This window comes from Aspergillus welwitschiae, assembly GCF_003344945.1.
Source record: "Aspergillus welwitschiae strain CBS 139.54b unplaced genomic scaffold BDQ94scaffold_145, whole genome shotgun sequence".
NCBI classification, from domain to species: Eukaryota; Fungi; Ascomycota; class Eurotiomycetes; order Eurotiales; family Aspergillaceae; genus Aspergillus; species Aspergillus welwitschiae.
The window spans coordinates 1137-5843 of NW_020798839.1; the positions used below are offsets into that span (position 1 = coordinate 1137).

At 47.4% G+C, this 4707-nt stretch overlaps 3 protein-coding genes across 3 annotated transcripts; 2 read left to right on the forward strand and 1 right to left on the reverse strand.

Moving 5' to 3' along the window:
• Positions 1-564: 564 nt before the first annotated feature.
• Positions 565-1421, forward strand: BDQ94DRAFT_164587 (exonuclease; the record flags this gene model as incomplete). The annotated part of the gene is made up of 3 exons (XM_026770059.1): positions 565-609; positions 664-1057; positions 1090-1421. 3 exons carry the CDS (start codon positions 565-567, stop codon positions 1419-1421), a joined length of 771 nt encoding a protein of 256 aa, XP_026619329.1.
• A 1202-nt stretch (positions 1422-2623) lies between these two features.
• Positions 2624-2932, reverse strand: BDQ94DRAFT_176476 (uncharacterized protein; the record flags this gene model as incomplete). Its single annotated transcript, XM_026772700.1, has 1 exon — positions 2624-2932. The coding sequence occupies one exon, from the start codon at positions 2930-2932 to the stop codon at positions 2624-2626; it is 309 nt and encodes a 102-aa protein (XP_026619330.1).
• A 957-nt stretch (positions 2933-3889) lies between these two features.
• BDQ94DRAFT_176477 (S1 family peptidase) lies at positions 3890-4669 on the forward strand (the record flags this gene model as incomplete). The annotated part of the gene is made up of 2 exons (XM_026772701.1): positions 3890-4303; positions 4373-4669. Coding segments are annotated over 2 exons (711 nt in total), but the record flags the coding sequence as incomplete, so codon positions are not given.
• Positions 4670-4707: the final 38 nt, after the last annotated feature.

Below are 4707 nucleotides of genomic sequence, written 5' to 3' on the forward strand. Positions count from 1 at the left end.
ATGGCTCAGTATTGGAAATACGGTAATTCACTCCCGAACTTCCGATTTCTTCGCTGTACAGGTTAGTGGAGGATTTGTTCGAATTAATTGACGAAGCACTTTGCGTTCGCTTAGATGCGTGGCTGCAACGCGTCAACAGTTCATTAGTTTTCAGCAGGCTTCTGATAACAGGGTTAAAAGTACAGTGCATAATGGAAGCTAGTTTCACCAATGGAGTTGAGAAACGTGGTAAAAGCCACATACATATGTCGCATGCTAGAGTGGCATGCATGTAAGATTTAGTTCTATACAGGAATACTTCGGAATACTTTGTCTAGGCTAAAGAAATACGTCCATGTTCCATGATTGCCTTGGAAATTCGACCCCTCCCCTGAGCCCTCGAATATAAATTTGCGAAGTTGCCCTCAATTTCTCTATGGACGCCGGAAATTTTCGTACATTCCTTATGACATAAATAACCTTGTAATTCTGAAAGAGTTTTTGTGAGTCAACGATTCTTGACAACTACTTAGAACTGACGTTGATTGAAACTAGTTCTCCTAGAATCTTCTCAGAATATCGAAGATGGTGGGCAATGCGGACGTTAAGCAGCCTCAACTACACGCCAAAGTGTTGGCGAAATCTAGTCTGGAAGACCTGCCAGGACTCACAGAATCTTTTCAGAGATCAACTTTGGAGGACAGCCCTTTTTTCTTGTTTATCGATACCCTCGACGGCCTAGTCGAGCTGCTAGAAGGTCTAGCTGAACTTCCTGCTTGGCCCCCCTCTCTTTTCATCGACCTTGAGGGTGTGAACCTTTCTCGACACGGCACCACCTCTGTACTTCAAATTTTTGTTTCCTCGACACAAAAAACATTTCTCGTCGATATCCTCTCCCTCAAGGACAAGGCTTTCTCTCATTCCACTTCGGATGGCTCAACCTTACGTTCCATTCTTGAATCGCCATCTATTTCAAAAGTTTTCTTTGATGTGCGTAATGACTCAGACGCCCTGTTCAGCCAATATGGGATAGAATTGGCTGGAGTACAAGACCTTCAGTTGATGGAGCTTGCAACGCGTACATTCTCAAGAGACTTGTCAATGGATTAGGCAAGTGCATTGAACACGATGCTCCGATGACCATAAGTGGGAGAGCAAGATGGAAAGCGTGTAAAGACGGGGGACGGAAACTTTTTGCTCCAGAATGTGGCGGTTCTTATGAGGTGTTCATCATCCGCCCACTATCAGCCGAAATCATGCAGTACTGTGCGCAGGATGTCCGACTTTTGCCCAAATTATGGCATAAATACTACCAACGGATGACTCCAAGTTGGAGACGGAAGGTGGAGGAAGAGGTAAAGAACCGTATCGAACTTTCTAAGTCCGCAACCTATAATGGCAAGGGAAGACATATGGCGCTAGCACCCAAAGGGTGGTCGTGACTTAATCTCAACGGAAGCACCATCTTGTGAGACTATGTATACATGCAATTGCCCAAAAATGAGAAATATGAGTCTTCTTACATGAGGTGGTAGTCTTTGAATGAGCTAATCAGATTGTTACGTGGTACGCCCTGGTATCGGGATGCCTTCATGTTTAGGAAAAATCACCATTTAATTTTACGAGTGTAAAAATTGATACAGTACGAAAATTACCTGCCCTCCGTGTTGAAACTTCAATTCGACCTTCAAACAGGGACTCAAATACATGACTAACCATTTCGATACTAGCACATCATGTGATTAGGGTTTCGAAAGACCAACTCTGTGTTATCGGACATGGAAGGCGATAACGGTCGGCACTGTACAAGTAAAGCGTTCTATGTTGTCCTACGACATGTATAGATCATTTTATGTGGTGATTTTCAAGCAGGGGCTTATAGTAAAACGCTGGTCAGCGATCATGGGTCATTTTGGGACACAATAAAATCAGATCAGAAAGAGGTTTCCGTGACGCAGAGGCTCTCGAGAGAATCCTCATGCGAGGAAAATAGCCATGTGAAGGCATTCTTGATTCTAAAATTCAGCTAAGAGGTAAATGATCATGTGAAAACACCTCTTCGAAACCCAAGCCTTCTAGAAGCCTTAACTCATAGCCATTACAATCATAGAGCCTCGTTTACAGAAGCCTACAGCATGAGGTATAGCTGCTGCATTCGTCTTTCAGACGAAACGCAGGATACCTCTTCAGCAAGTCCGTCTATTTCCTCTCCTAACTGATACTGTAAATCAATTCATCACCGCAGCACGGACATCTTGGTACAGTAGTGGGCAGCTAATGAAACGAAAAACGTAGCTCAACTCTAATTCTTTGAAACCAACACACCGGAGAAAATTGAAAGACCAACGAACTCCGTGGAAGGATTCTATTGACTGTTCGCTGCCGAAGGCGGAAGCTGTTCGCACACGCAAATTGATATATATGGGAACCGGAAGCCATTGAGATGTCCATTGATTGATAAAACTATAATACATTTTTTTGCAAGTTGCCACTTAGCCCCTCCTTTTGAACCCCTGTATCAGCTTAACTGAACGTACGAGCACACACCAGAATGATGACTTAGTACTTCCCCTGTTCAGTCCATGCGATGTGGTAAGCTTTCCTTGCCACGACGGCTAACAGAAACATAGGTGCTCCAACTGCGCTAAAGAGAATCCAGATACATAACATAATCACGTCGCTCTTGCATTCCCACAGCACTTTCGTCGGCGATAAGACGATCCTGATACTTGGTGGCGATGCTCTGCGGCATATCCATGAGGCACATGGCCAGTTGTACGTCCGGGTCGTGAGGCTTCGCCATGTTGCGCGCACGGACAGTACGGTCAATTTCTCTAATAGGGCCCGCAGCCAATGGCCCAAGATCATGGCATCCTAGCTCTGGTGTAGATTCGGCCGTTAGGCATCTCCAACATGGTTCAGCCGTGAATTGCGTACAGCCGCCAGAAGTCATTGTGGCGGCGGAGGAGGTTATTGCCCCGCTTGCGGATCTTTTCTTGCTTCACACGGTTCCGAGAAGATACCATTAGCACGTACCGCAAAATAATCGCGGCCTAGAATCCAGTGCACATATTTTTTAGGTTATATGAATCTACAAACATTGTGTTGATGTAGACTACCAGCCCAAAATCGAAAAGTCTACTTACTAAGAATCTTGCACCCTTGAACACAGGCAATCTTTATGGAGGGCATCGCGGTGCAGAAAGAAGAGGTCCAGTGAGCTATCAACCGTACGCCCATGCTAGCCCTCAGAAAGATGCGAAGTACCGGGGCTATGCTCATATAGCAGACCCCCGGCAGATGCGACCCCTATATGGGCCTGGTTCATCTCATGGACCCTGGTAAGTCCATTTTCAGCGCTTTTTACTGTATGGCCGTTGTAGTAGGATGGCCAATCAGAGGGCGCCAATCGGGGTGTCCTCCCGGTTCCCTTTTCAGTGCTGTCTGTCACTGCAGCTCGCCTGACTTCTTTTATCCTCCTTCCTCACGGTCCTCGTCATTCACCCCTCTCTGTTGCAGACTTTCTTGTTAAAGGGTCTCCTGAATGTCTTACGGCTGGCTCCACATCCACCGAAGGAGCCTGCTGTCTGTCGCTACGAACAATTCCGTTGCGAGGGCCGCTGCCTCTACCTCCGCCGCGCCGCCGTGTGGTTCTAATACTTGTTCGCCTCTTTATCGCTCCATCACCAATTCCATATGATTCACCTTGTCGCCTGCAAGGTCATTATTTTCTCGCGATCCTGAATTTTCTGCCTATTGGCGCTCTAGTCGACACACTTCTTTTTGCCCGGCCGCTGCAACGCCCGGTGTCACCACGAGCATCTGCCCTAGTCAGGCGCCCGTCCGCTCTCTCAGCTCGCTCATTATACACTCAACCAGACCCCGTGGTATACGTCTCCGTACCGACCAGATGGATTTGAATGGAGACGCAGGCGCCAAGCGCAAGTGCAGCTCTATCACCACACCCGCTGAACGGCCCGTAAAGCACCTTCGCCCCGAATCGAGCGCATTGACACCTGGGGATTCAACTCCTGCCAATGGGACTGTATACGATGTGGAGGATGATGAAGATGCGCGTCGTCTGCTGCCTGTAGGGCCTGCTCAGGGTAACTCGCCGGAATGGCAAGCTACCTTAGAGGAGGTTGTGAAGAGCGTTGTGTCTATCCACTTCTGTCAGACATGCTCCTTCGACACCGAGCTGTCCATGAGTAGTCAGGCTACTGGGTTTGTGGTAGATGCAGATAATGGATACATATTGACAAACCGACACGTGGTTTGCCCGGGACCTTTTTGGGGATACTGCATCTTTGATAATCATGAGGAAGTATGTTGTACATTCCACATGCGGATCGCCTTGTGACAGCGATGCTGATTTAAATTGGTTACTAACTAGTGCGACATTCGTCCTGTATATCGGGACCCTGTACACGACTTTGGAATTTTGAAATTCGAACCGAAGGCCATTCGATATATGAAATTGAGGGAGCTGAAACTGCAGCCGGGTGCAGCTAAAGTGGGATCAGAGATTCGCGTCGTGGGTAATGACGCAGGAGAAAAATTGAGTATTCTGTCTGGTGTCATTAGTCGGCTGGATAGAAACGCGCCTGAATACGGCGATGGCTACAGTGACTTTAATACGAATTACATCCAGGCCGCCGCAGCAGCTAGCGGTGGAAGTTCCGGCAGTCCTGTAGTTAACATTGATGGCCATGCGATTGCTCTGCAGGC